The sequence below is a fragment of the Saccostrea cucullata genome, unplaced genomic scaffold (genome assembly GCF_032062105.1).
Source record: "Saccostrea cucullata isolate Sc308-1 unplaced genomic scaffold, CSIRO_AGI_Scuc_v1 ctg628, whole genome shotgun sequence".
Lineage (NCBI taxonomy): Eukaryota > Metazoa > Mollusca > Bivalvia > Ostreida > Ostreidae > Saccostrea > Saccostrea cuccullata.
Genome location: NW_026927928.1, coordinates 179,294 through 198,986, shown reverse-complemented (window position 1 = coordinate 198,986; position 19,693 = coordinate 179,294). Strand labels below are relative to the sequence as shown.

Below are 19,693 nucleotides of genomic sequence, written 5' to 3'. Positions count from 1 at the left end.
AATCCAAGACTAAATAGCATGAATAATACTACTATATTCTAAAAAAAAATCATCTTAATCATGGGATAAGTACAAAAAGATTCAAAACTTGAAAAAGAACCATCTTCATTTATGATATCATTAACTCGTCTCATGTTGTTTATTAGAGAAAGGTTCCCCCCAAAACGAAGCATTGGGTTATAAAACAAAGGTGAGTCACCAGCAACCTCAGACGCTATCTAATGATATTGTATTGTTATCCAGGATTTGAAAACGTCTATCCAAAATTTATTTTTCAAAATTTTCAGAAAGGTTGTGACACAATCAATTCCACAGTTTAAAAATTTGTCTAAGTTCAAATTTGGGATGAGATGTTCCATACCCCTATTTGTAAAAATGAGCTGTCTTATCCAAAATAATTTCATAGAAGATATTAAAGACTTAAGGTTTAACATTTTCAATCCCCCATCTTCATAATTTTAACAATAACATCTTTTTTAACCCTATGAATTGAATTATTCCAGAGAAATGAGAAGAATATTTTTTTCTAATTCTTTGCAGTATGATTCAGTGGGATTTGGTATTGACATTAAAATGTGATTTAGTAAAGGTAAAACTAATGTCTTAACGACTAATTTTCCCAATTGGAGTTAGGTACCTTTTCACCGATTGTTTAAGTATTGATTTAACCTGTACTAGCTTGGGATCATAATTTAAATGTAGTAACTTATCCAACTACACATCAAAATGTATTCCTAGAAGAGTAAATCTAGTAGTTCCTCAGTTAAGATTGTAATTTGGCAGTAATATTTCATTGCTAAACTTTTTGGAGCCCATCCATACTTTAAGAGTTTTGACATAATTAATGTGTAACACAGACATTTCTGGGGAAAAAACTCTTTAGTTTTTAGCTCACCTGAGCTGAAGGCTCAAGTGAGCTTTTCTGATCAAAATTTGTCCGTTGTCTGTCGTTGTTGTCGTTGTCGTCGTAGTCGTTGTCGTTGTAAACTTTTCACATTTTCATCTTCTTCTTAAGAACCACTGGGCCAATTTCAACCAAACTTGCTACAAAGTATCCTTGGGTAAAGGGGATTCAAGTTTGTTCAAATGAAGGGCCACGCCCTTTTCCAAGGGGAGATAAATATGAATTAGAGAAAAATTAATGGCATTTTAAAAAAAATCTTCTTCTCAAGAACCACTGGGCCAGGAAAGATAAAACTCATATGGAATCATCCTCAGGTTGTGTAGATTCAAGTTTGTTCAAATCATGACCCCCGGGGCTAGGGTGGGGCCAAAATGGCCGACCAAAGTTTAACATAGGTATATATAGGAAAAATCTTTAAAAATCTTCTTCTCAAGAACCTTTGGGCCAGGAAAGATGAAACTCATGTGGAATCATCCTTAGGTAGTGTAGATTTAAGTTTGTACAAATCATGACCCCCGGGGCTAGGGTGGGGCCAAAATGGCCGACCAAAGTTTTACATAGGAATATATATGAAAAATCTTTAAAAATCTTCTTCTCAAGAACCACTGGGCCAGGAAAGATGAAACCCATGTGGAATCATCCTCAGGTAGTGTAGATTTAAGTTTGTTCAAATCATGACCCCTGGGGCTAGGGTGGGTCCAAAATGGCCGACCAAAATTTTACATAGGGATATATAGGGAAACCTTTTAAAATCTTTTCAAGTACTTCAAAGCCATGATTAGTGATATTTTTCTATTTAAATGGAATCATCCTCAGGTAGTGTAGATTCTAATTTTTTTCAAATCATGACCCCTTGGGGGGTTAAAATTCACGCCCCCCAGTAAACTTTCTGATCTGATATGTGCTTTTTTTCTAGCCGATGTGCTCAGGTGAGCGCTGTGGCCCCTGGGCCTCTTGTTTAATGTTTTTAAGGGATTCTTTACTACCATCAAGAATAAGAGAAGTGTCATCAGCTAATTGAGAAATCTTTTTTTCAACATTGTTCACAGTTATTCCTTTAATATTTTTGTTTAATCTAATTTGGATTGCTAATATTTCCGCACTTATAATGAATATATAAGGGGACAATGGGTCTCCTTGTCTGCAACCCCGCTGGATGTTAATTCTACCAGAGAGATAACCACCTTGATTTATTGCAGATGTAATATCCGTATTAAAAAGTGACACCCAATTCTTAATTGAGGGGCCAAAGTTAAAAAATTTAAGTGGTCCTTGAATAAAATTCCAGGACAAAGTATCAAAGGCTTTTTCAAAATCAATAAGTAATAATAACCCAGGTATATTTTCTTCTTCCGTATAATGCATCATATCATAAATTCACCTTGTATTTTCACCTATATATCTATTAGAGATAAAACCTGTATGATCTTCGTTAATAATTTTGTCAAGGTATCTTTTTAATCTATTTGCTATAGTGCCCGATGCAATTTTATAGTATAGTATTTAACAAAGTTATTGGTCTCCAATTCTTTAAGTATATTGTCTTGGCTTATCATCTTTTGGTAAAAGTGTAATAATACCATGTCCTTGTTTAATAGAGAAACTTCCACTCTTATCTCTTTAGTTTATAGATCTAACTACAAAGGGACCAATATATTTCCAAAACATCTTGAAAAATTCAGCAGAAAACCATCAGACCCTGGACATTTATTAGGTTTCATTTTGTAGAGTGTTTCTGAGGCTTTTTCCAAAGTAATTTCATCTTCTATAGATTCTGTCTCTTTACTAGAAAGCTTTGGTATTTCTTCATTATTTAACTCATTGATCAGTAGATTGGGTTAACTGTACTGTTTTTATATAGTTGTTCATAAAATAATTTTCCTTCCTTTAAGATTTCTGATTGGTCATAAGTAGCATTACTATTATTATCCTCCAATCTAGGTATGATCTTACTAGTAAAGTTTCTAGATTCTAATGCACAAAAGTAGTGTGATGGTTTTTCGCCTTCTTCAACCCATTTTGCTCTACTACTGATATAAGTACCTTGCAGTTTATGTTTTCTAATGTTCTCCAAATCTTGCTTTTTACTATATAATTAATCAATATTACTTTCACACACATTTTCTTCTAATAATTTAATACTTTCTATTAAATCCTTCTCGTTGTTTTTGCTTTTCTAAAAGTAGCTGATCATTAACAATGAAATAAAAATGGCATCTGGAATATTATCTATGTTGTCAAAGTTATACACTGCGATTGCATACTGTTTCTTAACCTCTAAAATTACATTTTTAATACAATCTAAATAATTTTCATCATGAAGTAAAGAATTATTAAACTTCCATATGTCCCTACCTTTCTTAAAGTCATTAAAAGCTATAGACAAGGATATTATGGAGTGGTATGATCTATGACTAGCATCTATAGAGCACTACTTTTCCAATCCTGACAAAAGGGTATCAGATATTAAAAAGAAATCTTAACGTCGTATGAGTTTAAGTATATTCAAACTTATACTGTGTGCATTTACTTTACGAAAGCTTGAACACCCCAACCCAAGACAGCCTTATGAAGGAACTAAGAGAAAAGCCTATCTTCCAGACAACACAGAAGGACAAACAGTCTTGAGACTCCTTAAAAAGGCGTTCGATCGACGGCTCACCTTTACCATTGGGTCTTCTTTAACCACAGGAAAGAACAATGTCATCATCTGGAATGGCATCCAGCACAAAACCCAACGAAACACAGGAGCTCAAGCGTTCGTCATTTTCTTTGTTGTTTATTCTTGTTTATTCAAGCACATTTAGATTAATATAGAAAGATTTCTTTAGTTGAAAACAGCTTTTCTTAAAAATTGGAAGGGGAGAGCATAAAAACCCAACATTAACCTTTTCGACAAGTCGATTTATCCAAAATTTAGATTGAAATATTCTACTTCGCTTTATGATTGAAAATGCTGGTATATCAACAAAAGATATCTAGAATTCTTGATGTTGATTTTTATACATGTATCTTTCACTTCCCTTTCCTTATTATCCAATGCGTTGATAAAAAAAATTGCCAACAATTATTATATACAGAACTTTTATACAACTGAGTATGCTTAGGAGAAAATCAAAGAACTTGAATACCATTCAGTTTCTTTGATTTTCTCATAAGCATATGATCAATTCGAGATACAAGTATTTACAGTGTTCCAGCATTTTAAAATAATAATTATAATTCATAAGTATATTAGGATAGGGCATGGTTCATATAAGGATCCTTTTTTTCCCATTGAAATGTTAATTATTTGCAGCACATGTCCAGTGGCAGATCCAGGAATCTTGAAAAAGGGGAGGCAGTTTTGGATTGGGGCCGGTAGTGGCCAACAACCACACCAAAATTGATTTCTTTAATCTTATGTATATTTTGGAAACAAAAGGAGGGGCGGGCCTCCTCTAAATTTTAAGATTCTCTGTTATTCGTGGGCTTTCAGTAAGGCCTGGTATTCTCGAAGTTGCATAATTAGCATTGAAATTTACACAGCTTTTTATTCTCTGTTGAATTATACATGTGATACATAGCAATTTGGGTGAATGTTAACGAGTGTAGCGAGGATCCAGTGATAGCGTTTCGTATGGCAAAGAGATGGGCTTTAATCATCCCATCGTTTTCAATAACAACTGAAAGTTGTTGATGTTATAAATTTCTTAACCAATGAGAATATATGTCGTTTTTTGAGAGATTACGTAGGGTCGAGAATGCCACGCCTTACTAAAAGACCAAGAATGACAGAGAATTTTACCATAATCAAATATCCCGTTGGTAATGTTTCATGGAGTTTTGAGTTCGAATACTGTTCGTTATCTCCACATTGATGAAAACAAGAAAACGTGCGTGAAAGGCGCTTTCATACTTTTAGCTGAAAATGTTACTTATTTCATTTTTATTCATGGTTTTAACAAAGTATATTATTTATTTTATAGGCATGGATATCCAGATCCCACTTATCTAAAGCAGGTATAATTAGAACTGGCAGCGAAAGGAGTGACTGAATAAAGGAGGCGGATTGTGAAATAAGACATATTCTGTTATGTGGATAAATGATTTCAAAATTTTCAACTTTAAGTTGAAAATTTCTTTCTTGACTGAGTAAGCACTGAATGTTGTATTGTTGTATTATGGGAAAGGACTATCTATGTTTTTGGAACTTGTGTCCAATCCCTTTGATATATATGTCAATAAAATGTACATTGTATCTTTTTTTTTGTTCAGAGTGCCTATTAAATTAAATACGAAAAATTATGATCAACCAATATTTATTTTGACATTTAATGCCCTTTTTAATGGTTTTCCATTTAGCTAAAGCTAGGGACATTAAATCCCAATCGTCTGCCAGGAGAAAATTTACCATTCTTCAAATTATAAAGATAGTGCCTATGACCTATTGATTCTTGCCAGACTGAACTTTGACGTATTCGCACTATTTTTTTAAGCAGGTCTTTCATAATTGTCACCAGTTCATTTTAATTCCAAATGTACTAGTAATTTTTGACTCCAAAATACATGTAGTTAAATTTTATCTTCTTTAAAATACATCAAAAACAACTTTCGACAGAATATGGGACTAAAATGTCCCCTCGACCGCTTGAGCAAAGTATTTACAAAAAAATAAAACAAGAGCCCATGGGCCACATCGCTCACCTGAGCAATGTGGCTAGGGAAAAAAAAGCAGAAATCAGTTTATTATTGAAAAGTTTAAACCCACTAGTGGTCCCAACCAATCCTTAAAACGGAAAGGGTCTGATTTGAACAAACTTGAATCTACACTAACTAAGAATGCTTGCATATTTTTTTGACTACCTCTGGTTTTATTGCCCTTTGCATTTGAACTAACACTGTGGCCCCGCCCTACCCTAGGTGTCATGACTTGAACAAAATTGAATCTACACTACCTGAGAATGCTTCCATATGAATAGGACTAAACATGGCTTGGCTATTTTTGAAAAGAAGATTTTTCAAGATTTTTTCTATATGTTTCTATGTAAAAACTTGGATTCCATGTTGTGGCCGTGCCATACCCCCAGGGGTCATGATTTGAAGAAAATAGAATGTCCACTACCTGAGAATGCTTCTATAAAAATATGATCATTCATGGCTTTGCTATTCTTGAGAAAAAGATTTTTCCAGAATTTTCCTATATATTTCTATATAAAACTTTGATCGGCCATTGTGGCCCCGCCTTACCCTCAGGGGTCATGACTTGAACAAACTTAAATCTACAGTACCTGAGGATGCTTCCATATAAATATGATAATTCATGACTTTGCTATTCTTGAGAAGAATTTTAAAGAATTTTCATTCATCTCTTATCCGAAACTCCTCTCATACCACTGAATGAAATTTTATGAAACTTCCACATAATCTTTATTACATATTGCCATTGTGCACGTCCTATTTTACATTTTGATCCGACGCATATTTGGGGTTTCCCATGATAGCAAAACATGGGCACTGACATTATATTCAAATGGGAGGCAGAAGAAAGGGGTTGCCATTTAGTGAGCTTATTGCTCACAGTACCTCTAGTTGGTGATTGGAACTTGGTGAAATTTCCCAGTATTGTTGCATGCCTATTGTTTGCTTTTATTAAATCACGATACCTTGGCGTCGGAAGCAAATTGAAAAGGGGGGGGGGCTAAGTGTAAGTGAATTTAGTGTAAGAGAATTTTTTAGACCTACAAAAAAAAAACCTGACAAGCAAAAAAATGTCCATTGTCCACGCACGAAAATCCAATTTCGGGGTTCAAACTTCTTTCAGTACAAACTTTTTCCCCAAACAATACCACTTTCAGGATTTTTACCATATACTACAACGTGTCTCTGTGTGTGTGGGGGGGGGGGGGGCTAAACCTACGCCGCTATGATCAATGCCAATACTAAGTCAATATTTTCAAATCCCCCCTCCCCCCGGTTCTGATGCCTATGCGATACAATTTTAGAAAGAATTCCACAAACTTTTGGACCAACCTTCGTAATTATACCGTGGCTTGAAAAGCGGGAGGGAATATAGTAATCGGTATGTCCGTCCGTCTGTTACGCTTTGGGGTACCCATCTCTTATCCGCAACTCCTCCTATATCACTGAATAAAATTTAATGACAATTTCAAAGATTCTTATTACATAGTGCAATTGTGCACCTCCTATTTTACTTTTTGATCTGACTCTTATGTCGGGTCTCCAAGAGCGGAACAGGGACTTTGATATTATAATCATTTGGGAGGTGGGGTATCATTTGGTGAGCTCGTTGCTCACAGTACCTCTAGTTGTAACTATAGTCAAAGACATCCTTTAATATCGGCAACACGGATTTAGCTGAAAAGTTAGGAGACCTATATGCCATTTAAAAGATAGCGTCACTGGAAACCCTGATATGTTATAATTTCTTATTTTTATGGCCCGCCATGAAAATGGAAGAGGCACCCTTGCTCTTATAGCTTTGTAATGGACAAGATGTGATTGGAAAAACTGACTTGAGCTTTCAGCTTAGGTGAGCTTAAAATAAATCCCTATCAAATTAGGAAAGGGTCTCTCTTCCAAATTTGTGAATGTCTTGGCCCCCAGGTTCAGGAGTTCTGGTGTTAAGATGGGGCTATATACCGGTATATTAAATATTGAAAGTGCAATATTTCTTTGAAAATCTTCTTCTCTGTTCTTTAGTATTCGAACAAATTAACTGCATGTAATTTTTTGATGATCAAGAGTGTCTCTTCTAAAATTGTGAATTTCTTGGCTCCCAGGTTCAGGGGTTCTGTGTTAGGATGGGACTCTATTGATTATATTGAGAAAAAAAAACCAATGCATTAATTCTTAATTGGTATCTCTTTCAAAATTTTCAATGTTATGGCCTCTAGTTTAAACCAAAAACCAAATTCAATTGATTTAAAGTTGTTACATGATGCTCAGGTGACCTTGAATGCCCATACTCATGATGTCAAAAATGCAGCTAGGCGTAGAGAGTAACGAATGACAACTCTGCATGGAAGATCGTACGTGTATGAGAGAGTAACGATCGACAAGTCTGCGTATGATTTTTGGAAAATGTCCCAATCGACTGCTGCTCTATATTAAAGGTTTTTTTAAATTCCGCTCAAACAATAAATCAGATGATCTGCGATGATTGAACAGAAAGTAGAGATTATTTTTCTAGATTTTACAAGGTAAGTTGAATATACCTATACTCTCGAACTCACTTTGTAGGCATGTCAATTTTATTTGGACAACTTAGTCGAATAGTCGGAGGCTTTAGTCGAATATTCGTTGAAATCTGAAGTGATTTTTCATGTTATTTTCACTATTTGTCTTTAACATACATTTTCTTCAATGTCTAAGGTAGTAAAAGCAATCTGAATAATGCGTAGTATTATAGTTAATACAAGTACATGTGTCGATTGTTTTTGATTTCAAATATAATATTTACAAAACATTTTTTTCATAGCGCTACATATATATAGTACATGTACCCGTTATTGATTACCTGAAGCAAATTGGAATGTGTCTTTTAGTGACCTGTGACTGGTTAACAGCATTTAAAAGCGTATCTCATAAAAGCAAAGAGAGCTTGCAATAAAGATTTATACACTGGACAAAATTGCTAACGCATCACCTAAGACAATTTTACGTGTTTATGTATTGATATATAAATATATTACCTTAACAAAAAATAAGGCATATTAATGTGAAACCTCATAAATAACATTAATGTTTACTGAAATGTGACCAATTCATAGAAAACAATAAAATCGTGTCTATTCCATTTTTGAAGAAAATAAATTCAAATTTTTCATTGTATTTGTGTTTTTTACATTTGTACTAATTAAAAGCTCAGAAAAAAAGTTACACCTTATGCGGCGTTTGGCACAACAAGAGCGTGCTAAAGCAGACAGTATAGCGTCTGCAGGGGAGATCCTTTAGTGAAACTTGTAAAAAAATGAAAACAATAAAATGCTTATGAATTTCACCCATCATAATTTGTTGTAACTATATTATTAAACATAAAACTGTTTACTTCAGATAGCCACGGCTTTAAGTTAGCAGCATGAAGGATATGGAGATAACGAACAGTATTCAATCTCAAAGTCCATAAAACAAAACAAAATAAGAGCAGAGCAAACACGGACCCCGAAACAACAGAAGTGGGATCCGGTGCCAGTGAGGAGTGAGCATCCCCTGCCGACCGGTCACACCCGCCGTGTGCTCGTTGTCATAATCAGGAAATAACGGAAAAAATCCGTCGTCAATTCAGTGTATAAATAATGGACTAACAATTGGTATGAAAAACGTTAGTCAGCATTTGACTCAATGATAAATTGTATTTGCTGACAAGGTCATTGTATCGACCATAGAACTTACGAAATGATGACTTTAAACGAGACTGATGATATTCTTGTTTCATCAACTTGCTTGTCAATAATTTACCTCGTTTTAGAAATTGTTCATACGTAGAGCATGCTCTTGTGTATCGAATCAACTGAGATATATATACTCCGTATGCAGGTGATGAAGGTATATTGCTGCATAAGTAAGGGAAGTTGACGATAGAAAAGTTAAAGTCATCACGTTTATCATATAGCTTGGTTGTTAGATTACCATTAGTGTCTTTTTCAAGTAAAATATCCAAGTATGAAACAGAAGTGTGACAAGTGTCAGACTCTGTGGTATCTTTAATCTCAAGCTCACCAGGATATATCGTATCGACGTAGGAATGGAAATTACCATTATTAATTGACAATACGTCGTCGATATATCTAAACGTCGCGTTGAAGGCCACAGCAAGTGTTTTCTTCTTTTCACGCATACAATACCTTGAAAATCGTTCTACAAAACTAGGTCAACCGGAAGTTGGGTGGATTTGGTATTGACATTAAGGCAACGGATGATTACTTGGCTATATGAGAGTCAATGCCTGTTAGTTATTTGATTTATAACCAGGGGAATGCTCCTGTCGCAACCTCACAAACCACCTATAGTGATTAAGAATTTCATATCTGGGCAATAAAGGTGCGCAGTGTACAGCTGCTTTTTTGATTTTTTGGAAATTGCTTTTCGGACATGAAGGTCATTCAAAGGTCTTTTCAAGATACTGTAGATTCCTAATTATACGCGTGGAATTAATTATCGCGTAGTTTCGCGAGAAGCACTACGCGCGAAATAAAATTTCTCGCTTTTATTTCTATGGTGCTGAAATATATGTAAAATCTCCTGATCAACCGTTCATTCGCGAATTATTATTCTCGCGCTTTGAGGTTGAAGAGCCAATTCGCCATCATAAGTACTCGCAAAAAATAAGGAATCTACAGTACAAAGAAATTTGTCAATCCCACTGTTTTGGAAATAATGGTATATTATATACACTAGCACAGATCCGGCAAATGTTCAATCCACAAAGAAGAATTAACAAGTGGTGCGTTAGGAATTTTGTCTAATTGTATATCAAGCGACTGCTTGAGAAAGAAAGGTCATTTAAAGAGACATCGTGACACACAAAGAGGAAAATTGACAAATGTAGAATTTATGCATAACCCGTGTTAATTTTGTTTAATTCCTAAAAGTATTAGGTTTCAGAAAATTACAAATTTCAAAACCAAAAAAAAAAATTCTATTTTGACGGAAAAAAAATAAAAGTAAAAATATTTAAAAGGACACAATGAGTCAAAATCATGTACGTCTTTCTTTTAAGATATCTGTAGCATACAAAGAAAGACTTTCGAAAATTATGAGTATATAGTTAAGATATGAAAAATTAAACTGCTAGAAAAGACTACACAATATAAGTGCCGGAAAAAACAAAGGTTGTATCTACCGTTTCGTTGTTTCGTGTATGTCAAGGTCACACCACTTTTAATCTTTTATAGAGACAAAAAAAGTAAAAATAATTTCAGTATGTCCCATAACGAAAATATTGCAAAATACGCTGGTACTTCTCCCTCCCTATTGTACACGTGCGCAGAAAAGTTAAATAAGTTTCCATAGTTACCATGGTCTCAATTATCCACGAATATATGTAGGTAGACCAAAAATTTTGATGTACGTAATCTTTTTAAAAAGTTGTTAGAACATATTTCTCACCTTAGCATGCCCAAGTTGACTGTTGTTTACAAGTTTGAGCTAAAAATAAAAGTTGCGTGACCTTGGCATCCACTTAAACAACGAAACTGTACATTGATACAACCTCTGTTTTCCCGGCACTTATATCGTGCAGTTTTTCTCTTGCAGTTTAATTGTCATATCTTAGCTATATACTCTATATATAGTTTTCATAAGTCTTAATTTCTTTGTGTGCTACAGCTATCGTAAAAGAGTTACATGATATTGACTCAATAAGTTACTTCAATTACTCGTGACTGCCCCAAGTTCATTGTTATTGATTGATTGTTTATTGTTTAACGTCCCTCTCGAGAATATTTCACTCATATGGAGACGCCACCTCTTGCCGTTGGAGAGCTGCAAATTTTGTCCTACACTCTGAACTCAATGCCATTCAGGAGGAAGGGATCTTTTTCGTGCCAGCACCTACTGCGACACGGGACCTCGATGTATACGGTCTCATCCGAAGGACCGGTCTTCACGTCCAACAGCGGGATTCGAACCCGCGACGTAAGGATTGACTCCTTACTTCGCGACTCTAGAGCAGACGCTCTAGATAACCACTGCGCCACGCGGGCAACCAGTTCATTGTGAAACAACTGCATAATCATTCTTTATGAAAGTTACAGACTCTGAGACATGCTACTACCCCACACGCTCGCTGAACGAACGGTACACGAACGCTACACGGTTTGCACGAAACGCTGCACGGTTTACACGAAACGCTACAACGGTTTACACGAAATGCTTTGCACGAAAGGCTGCACGGTTTACACGGAAGGCTGCACAAAACGCTTTCTACACATTTCTCACACGCTTTGTACACGATTCTCATACGTTTTGGCCTCGGTTTGGATTTTCTACTCGGAATCTCTCGGACATTATTACGGTTTTATTATTAAAAAATTAATTACATCTCAATTTCTCACAACTACATGTATCTTATGGAATTGTCGAAAGAAACTTTATGATTATTAAGAGGGTATATTGTAATCGGCATGTCCGTCCGTCCGTTTGTCTGTTACGCTTTGGGGTACACATCTCTTATCCACAACTCCTCTCATACCGCTGAATGAAATTTGATGAAACTTTCACAGAATATTTATTACATATTGCCATTGTGCACCTCCTATTTTACTTTTTGATCGGACATATTTTGAGTTTCCCACAACAAAACATGGACACTCTCATTATATTCATATGGGAGGCGGGGGTATCATTGAGTGAGCTCATTACTCACAGCACCTCTAGTTATACCCCCGCTTGAAAAGCGGGAGGGTATATAGTAATCGGTATGTCCGTCGGTCCGTCTGTTACGCTTTGGGGTACCCATCTCTTATCCGCAACTCCTCTCATACCACTGAAGGAAATTTAATGAAACTTTCACAGAATCTTTATTACATATTGCTATTGTGCACCCATCTTCGCTAGCCAAGGGTTTCTGATTCGCTACTCTCCTCATGAACCTTTGGCATACGGTGTTGATAGAAGATGTTTTTTTTTTCTCGAGTTCTGATTGGGATTCATTACACCCCGGTCGACCAATCAGCAATTGTTTTTTGTAAATGACGCTATTTGCGTTCGGGATACTTCTTGACTCTTTTATCTCGGGAATGAAAAACGCAAGTAAACAACAATCCGTAAGATAACATGTAATTCTATGAATAGCTACGGTGTCATCCAATATCTTCTGAATATGTGATTAAAAATCAATATAGAAGTTTGGATTTGTACTATAAATAATAAATAAGCATAACGCAATTATTCTTGAAAAAAAACGTTGATTTAATTTTTTTCAAACACGCGTCTGTATTTCTGTCGATGACGCAATCTGTGCGTACTTGATACATTCGAGAACACGTGACGAAATCAATCCCGTCTTTTCACTTCACCGTATGCCAAGGGTTTATGAGGAGAGTAGCGTATCAGAAACCCTTGGCTAGCGAAGATGCTGTGCACCCCCTATTATACTTTTAGATCTGACATATATTTTGGATTTTCCAGAGCAAAACATGGACACAACCATTATATTCATATGGGAGGCGGGGGTATCATTTAGTGAGCTCATTGTTTACAGTACCTCTAGTTTGAATCTACAAAACTCAACAATTTCTGTACGCCCTCTCCATTTGCAATCATCATGAACATGTTTGCGATAGCAGCATTTTTTTGGACTATACCTTTCATCATTTCTGTCATCTTCGCAAGCTCTCCTTTGTGGGGAGCAGAGTGGACCGGAAACCCTTGGCTTGCGAAGATGCATTTTTGCGGTAAATTTACTTTTGGAAAGTTTCATTTCTAGTCATCAGTATGTTTGACGGTGTCGGCATATGATGCATCGATCGTATTTCATATACATCAAGTTTTTCCCCATTATAACATCTTTTAATGTACACCAAAACTTTTGGAGGCATGTTTTCCGAACAGACATTAATTGACATATAAAAAATTTTCTTTAAACAGTCAAGCCTTATCCCCAAGTTTTACGTACAAGATCATTGATATTTAATTAAGTAGTTGGGTGGATCCAAGTTTATTGCCTTGGTTTTAAAATTTTTAATAGGTAGCAAATTTTTAACGAATAACCGAGTAATGCCTAGGTCACATTTCCCGGCCGGTAGCCGTAGACCGGTGGTAATCGGTGGTAATCCGTGGTGTTAACGATGCCCCAACATCGGTCCACATCGGCCTTGTAGTCCTTAAAATATCAGTCACATTATTCAGCGCTGGGTATACGATGGGCAACCAATGCGTTTTATGATAAAAATGGCATGGTTGCCGGTCGGACTTACAAAGGCCCAGCGATGCATTGCTAATCATAAAACGATGTTCCAGGATAATCGGCTGATGTATATTACATGGCTCATACGTTGGTGAACATCGATCGTACATCGGTCGATTACGGGCCAATGTTTCCTCGAACATCGACCGATGATCGGCCGTTATCTGTTGAACACTACTCAACCCTCCGATGACCTCAGATTCAACGGATATTGGACGATGCTCGGCCATACATCAGCCGATCCTTGAAAGATGTGTTAATGATGGGTTGCTGATGAGGAGCGATGTGAGGCATCGAACTACGAATTATTTCCTACCGATGACCCCACCCATTCGCAAAATGGCCTCAGTCACCGTCCGATCACTAGTGGTGTCCGGCCGGCAACCACGCCATTTTCATCAAAAAACGCATCGGTTTCTCATCGTATACCCCATCGCTTGATAATGTGACTGATACTTAAAGAAATTTTAGTCGATGCCTAATCGGTATGATCGAATGGTAGTCGAGTACTCTAATATTCCTTGACAGTCCTACTTAAAAAAATGATAATATACATTTTCTATATATACATATAGGTATACATGGTTTAATACAAGTAAGTTGTATAATTTGGTATTATCTTTGATAGCTTTTAATTTTGGTGGCATTTTACATGGATTGTTCTACAATGGCCAACACAGCCCAAGACGTCATAAAATGTTCTCTGTGCCGCAGAGGGGTGAGACGGTACTGTATCGTTTGCAAAAGGGCCTTATGCGAAAATTGCGAAGAAAAACACATCAGAGAAAATGGAGGACACATTGTTACAGATTTTTCTTGTAGGAACGACGGTAAATCAAGCATATGTGCATTGTTTAATCAAATATAACAAACAAACAAAAAATAAATAAATAATAAAAAATGACTTCCCTGGCTATCAATTTATTAAAAAAAATATTTGAGATAGCTTAGAAATATTTTTTTTCCCAATTTTACTTATCTGTTTACTCATCTACAGTTGCTGAAAAAACGGAAGGAGAATGTTGGGTTCCACCTATCTTAGATACAGGTACAGTAGTGTGAACATCTAATTTTTAAACAGTCGTTAATTATCTAGTATCAGCTTCATAAAAAATTCTCTTTCCAAAGGCGCCTCAAACGTTAACAATGGTATCTCATATGCCTCACCCAGCGACAAGAACTATGCACAAAACTACGGTTATGATCATCAAAATGAATTTAGTACAGTGGTAATGGATAGTTTGATTTTGCGCAAAAAGCAATTTCAAGAACACAAAACAGGCATCGAAGATCCAAATGAAGACTACAGAAAGGTAGATTTGGGAATCAATATTAATAACATGAAAAATATTTATATTTCAATGTAAGAACCTTTACTTAGAGAAGATTTAATATTATTATTTTATTTTTAAGTCAGCCCCAAATTCCTCCCAGAAGAGTGAAAAAACAAAAACTTCTTACAGGGATCTTGAGCTGAAAATTAAAATGCTTTCAAAATTTCATTGTACAACCAAAGAGGAAACAAATGTCTATGTATATTGTGACTCTATCCTGAATGCTGATGTAGATGTTATAGTGAATGCTGCAAGTGAAGATTTAGGTCATCGCGCAGGCGTGGCAGCAGTTATAGCAAAAGCTGCAGGTCAAACACTAACTGAGGAATCAAAAGCATATATCGCAAAATATGGAAAGTTGAAAGTTACTCAGGTAGCCATGACATCAGCCGGCAATCTAGACTTCCAGTTAGTTTTGCATGTTATTGGGCCAAGATGGAAGAAGTACCCGAACAAAATGGACTGCCTTTCTGATTTAAAGCAGACAATCTTAAATGCCCTCGAAATGGCTCAAAGAAAGAGAGCAACGTCTATTGCCTTTCCAGCCATTAGTGCAGGTACTGAATGTAAGGTGTAAATTTTGTATAAGTTGCAATTTTGTTACATCACCTACAGCTGTATTCGAAAAATTGATATTCACATATTTAAATCTATTAAGTGATCTCACTCATTCAAAATGAATACCAAGTCTCGAAAGCCTAAGTGATAACCTATCCAAATTCATGATATCCTTTATGCTAAAGTTTTAAGCTACAGTAGCTATAAAAGGGACAAGCGTTTCTTTTTGTTTGTTTTGGACAGAGCCTAAAGAATATAAAGCAGAAATGCTCGATTTCAATCTATAATTTTTAGCTCACCTGAGCCGAAGTCTAAACTCTACAATACTGTAATAGTTTATGATTATTAATTCTTTTGATTGAAGGTGGATTCGAAGTACCAAAAGAACTGACTGCTGAGGTATACGCTGTTTCTGTTCACGAATTTAGTAAAGATAATGGATTGAAGAGCTCGATTCGGGATATACATTTTGTTGATATAGACCCTGTCATGGTACAAAACATAAGGGAAGCTTTTGAAAACTTCGAAAAAAGTAAAACTTTGATTAACATAGCCACAATAAAGCAAAAGTATCCACATATTCAGTGGACTACTCCATCAAGCTCAGAGAGAACTCCGGAACTTAAAAAATTCAGTATGGATGTTCCGAAGGGAATGGCAAAATACGCAAACACTGATCTCCTCGAGGTAAATAGATCTAGACCATTCATCTCAAGAGAAAGTGGAATACCTAGTGTAAAGCTGATCAGAATTCCAGACGCAACACAAGGCCACGTTCCCGTGAATGGTTTTCAGTTTAGTAATGGATTAATTGTCAAGATTTACACTGGAAGTATTTTGAAGTTCCATGGAGATGCTATCGTAATAAGCGCTGACAGTTTTTTATCAGGTGCTGGGTATTTGGCAGAGGCAGTCAGAAAGGCTAGCGGTTTAGAATATGAAAACGACTTTCAAAGTATGAAAAGAGGAAAACGTACGGCAAAATTAGGTGATGTATTCCAATGCAGGGGAGGAGCACTTGGAGCTAAATATGTGATGCATTTGGTTCTTAATCAGTTATCCTCTACACAGGACCGCACTTTGGAAGAGTACAAGTCTTGTCTTAGGAATTTGATTGATGAGATAAATTTTCGGTCCTGGAAAAAAGTTGCCATTCCGCTCATTGGAGCAGGTTGGTGATTTTTTGGGAAAAAAACAAATTTTATTTTTTTTTTTATATAAATCGATAAGTGCGTGAACAGGGTTAATGTCGATGATATTTTTACTTTCATTTAGGTTTTATTGAAAAGGAAATGTCTGATCTCCAAAAATGTTGCCAGGCCTGGTTCTCCATTTTTTCAAAATTTGCTTTCGAAAGAGAACATACCTGCAGTATTGAAGAGATACATCTTGTCAACCATAACACGAAAATTACATCTTCCCTCATTGATGCTTTTGAAAATAATATCCGTATTGATGTTTGCAAATCTGCGCATGCGTCGCACTTCAGGAGCAACTCGGGAAATGTTAACAAAAGAAGTAACATGGCGGAGTCTGAGAGGACATATAACCATTTATCTGAAGATTTCAGCTCGCAAAGAGCAAGGACTTGGGATCAGCTGAGGCAATCAGGGGAACCACCCTTGACACTCAAAGAACACAGACATAATAGTGTTAAAGGAAACCAACCTGAAAACGGAACAATGAAATGTAAAATTGAGAAGTTTTCCTCTTTGCCAGGATACGAAAATCATGGAATTATAATAATAACGTACCATTTTCCAGATGGAATTCAAGGGGTGAGTATATGACCAATTATACTGTAAGTCTTTGCATACAGTATCACAGATAAACATCAGTAGTATTGCTTGAAAAAGATCAATTGACAAAACACAATCTAGGTTTACATTAAAAAATAAGTTCATGATTGATTTTCCCAGTAGTAGATGACAAATCATACGAGTTTTAGTATATATAATCTCATACAGTGTATATTTACTTTACGAAAGCCTGAACACCCCCACCCAGGGCTGCCTTATGAGGGAACAGAGAGAAAAGCTTATCTTCCAGACAACACAGAAGGACAAACAGTCTTGAGACTCCTACAAAAGGCGTTCGACCGACGGCTCACCTTTACCATTGGGTCTTCTTTAACCACAGGAAGGGACAATGTCATCATCTGGAATGGCATCCAGCATAAAACCCAACGAAACAAAGGAGCTCTAGCGTTCGTCATTTTGTTGTGATTTATTCCTGTTATTTCAAGCACAATAAGATTTAATATAAAGTGCATTTTTTTTAGTTGAACACCTTATCTTGAAAATTGGAAGGGGGCACCAAAAAGCCTACATTTACCTTTCAGAGAAACTGATTTATCCAAAATTAATATTCAATTGCACAACTTCGCTTTCTGATTGAAATTGCTGGTACATGTATATCAACAAAGTATATATAAAATTCTTGATATTAAACTCTATACATCTATCTTGCAGTTCCCTTTCCTTACTATAAATTAGATTAAGCGTTAATCAATTGATTCAAAAAAATTTGGCAACAATTATTATACAGAACTTTTATAAAATTGAGTGTGCTTAGGAGAAAATCAAAGACTGAGTATGCTTAGGAGAAAATCAAAGAACTTGAATGTCATTCAATTTCAATAAGTCAGTTTTTAAATAAAATGAGTATTTACCAGCATTTTAAAATAATAAATATAAATCATAAGTATATTTGGATAGGGCATGGTTCTTGTAAGGATCCTGCCATTTTCTTTGAAATGTGAATTATTTACAGCACATTTCCAGTGGCGGATCCAGGAATCTTGAAAAGGGGGAGGCAGTTTGGGATTGGGGCAGTGGCCCATAACCCCAGCAAAAAAAAATTATTTCTTTAATCTTATGTATATTTTGGAAACAAAAGGAGGGGCGGACATCCTCTAAATCCGCCAGTGATTTCTAAGATGCTCTGTTACCCGTGGACTTTGAGTAAGGCGTGGTATTCTCGATGTTACATAATTAGCGTTGAAATTTTCACAGCCTTTCATTCTTTGTTGAATTATACATGAGATAGCAATTTGGGCGAATAACAACGAGTGTAGCGAGTATCCAATGATAGCGTTTCGTACTGGAAAGAGGTGGGCTTCAATCGTCTCATCCTTTTCATCAACAATTTAGAGTTGCTGATGTAATTAATTTCTTAACCAATGAGAATCTATGTCGCTATTTGAGAGACACTAATTACGTAGCATCGAGAATGCCACGCCTTACTGAAAGTCCAATGATGACAGAAAATTGTACTATCATTACATATCCCATTTGGTAACGTTTCATGGACTTTTGAATTCGAATACTGTTCGTTATCACCACATCGCTGAAAATAATTAAACTTGAATGAAAGGTGCTTTAATACCTTTAGCTAAAAATGTTACTTACTTTATTTTAATTTCTGCTTTAAAGAAAATATATTATTTTTTATAGGCATGGATATCCAGATCCCACTTATCTAAAGCAGGTACAATTAGAACTGGCAGCGAAAGGAGTGACCGAATGAAGGTTGTTATATATAAAACATAGTCTGTTATGTGGATAAATGATTTGTTCTTTCTTGACTGAGTAACTAATGAATGATGTACATTGTATGCATTATATTATATCTTTTTTTTGCTTTGATTGCCTGTTAGATTAAATACGAAAAATTATGCTAAACCAATATTTATTGTGATATTTAATACCTTTTTATGATTCCCCATTTCGCTAAAGCTAGGGATATTAAAAATCTCAATCGTCTGTCATAAGAAAATTTAACATTTTTCAAACTATAAATAAGAAGATAGGGCCTAGTACCTATTGACTCTCGCCAGGATGACCTTGAACTTTGACGTATTCGCCCTAAATTTTTTTAAGTAACCAATATCTTTGGCACTTTATATACCGAGTAAGGAAGCAGGTCTTTCATAATTTTCACGTTATTTAATTTCGAATGCAAGACTGATTTTTGACCTCATGATAC

At 35.7% G+C, this 19,693-nt stretch overlaps 1 protein-coding gene across 2 annotated transcripts in view; it reads left to right on the top strand.

Annotated features, from left to right (window-relative positions):
• Positions 1–19,275, top strand: part of LOC134275893 (protein mono-ADP-ribosyltransferase PARP14-like) — a 29,849-nt gene extending 10,574 nt beyond the window's left edge. The window contains exons 1-8 of one of the 2 annotated variants that reach the window (XM_062758173.1): positions 14,447–14,644; positions 14,812–14,862; positions 14,943–15,127; positions 15,228–15,705; positions 16,071–16,877; positions 16,982–17,484; positions 17,695–17,912; positions 19,162–19,275. In XM_062758173.1, the coding sequence (XP_062614157.1) occupies positions 14,467–14,644; positions 14,812–14,862; positions 14,943–15,127; positions 15,228–15,705; positions 16,071–16,877; positions 16,982–17,484; positions 17,695–17,912; positions 19,162–19,234 (2,493 nt within the window). In that variant the 5' untranslated portion in view covers positions 14,447–14,466 and the 3' untranslated portion in view covers positions 19,235–19,275. Of the gene's footprint in view, positions 1–14,446; positions 14,645–14,811; positions 14,863–14,942; positions 15,128–15,227; positions 15,706–16,070; positions 16,878–16,981; positions 17,485–17,694; positions 17,913–19,161 lie in introns of those variants that run through there. The other variant, XM_062758174.1, reaches the window with a different exon arrangement.
• The last annotated feature ends 418 nt before the right edge of the window (positions 19,276–19,693 follow it).